Genomic DNA, 521 nt, shown 5'->3' with positions numbered 1-521 from the left:
CGCGCACCAACCATCACCACTACAGCGCCCTGCAAGCAGGCCGGGTCTCAAAGGAGCGTGCATGGGAATCACCCAAGATGCTGGCTAAAAAGGCGGATCCCAGGCCCCACCGAGGAGATTATCATTCAGTAGGTCTCGGGGGAGGCCTGGGAGCCTGTGTTTTTAAACAGCGCCTCCGACGATTTGGGCGTTAAGGCTCAGCGGAACCCACCTTGAGAAACCCGACTCGGCCTGAGAGAGCCCCCCAACACACACACCCCCATGCGCCAAACTTTCCCCATCTCGCCCGACGCACCGGACGCCTCCCGCGGGCCTCACTCCGGCTCGCGGTGGTGGAAGCGTCGGTGGAGCCCTGTGGGGACCGAAAGCGACGACCCATGGGGCCTGCCCGTTCCCCTCGCCCCCATGCCACGGCCCCGGGAAGCGCAGCCGGCCCCGGCAGGAGGCGCGACGGCCGGGAGGACGCAGGCAGTGAGCGCCTGGCGGTCCCCCGCCCGGAGCCAGAGCGCGGGGGGAGGGAG

General features: G+C 68.1%; 1 protein-coding gene across 1 annotated transcript in view; it reads left to right on the top strand.

Moving 5' to 3' along the window:
• Positions 1-261: 261 nt before the first annotated feature.
• LOC108518229 (leucine-rich repeat-containing protein 75A-like) overlaps positions 262-521 on the top strand; it is a 50,344-nt gene continuing 50,084 nt past the window's right edge. The window contains 1 exon segment of the mRNA XM_017856482.1: positions 262-485. Coding sequence (XP_017711971.1) covers positions 262-485 — 224 coding nt within the window.

Source organism: Rhinopithecus bieti, unplaced genomic scaffold (genome assembly GCF_001698545.2).
Source record: "Rhinopithecus bieti isolate Rb0 unplaced genomic scaffold, ASM169854v2 scaffold_44779, whole genome shotgun sequence".
In the NCBI taxonomy this organism is placed as follows: Eukaryota; Metazoa; Chordata; class Mammalia; order Primates; family Cercopithecidae; genus Rhinopithecus; species Rhinopithecus bieti.
The sequence above is the reverse complement of the archived record's forward strand: the minus strand, read 5'-3'. Positions and strand labels throughout refer to the sequence as shown.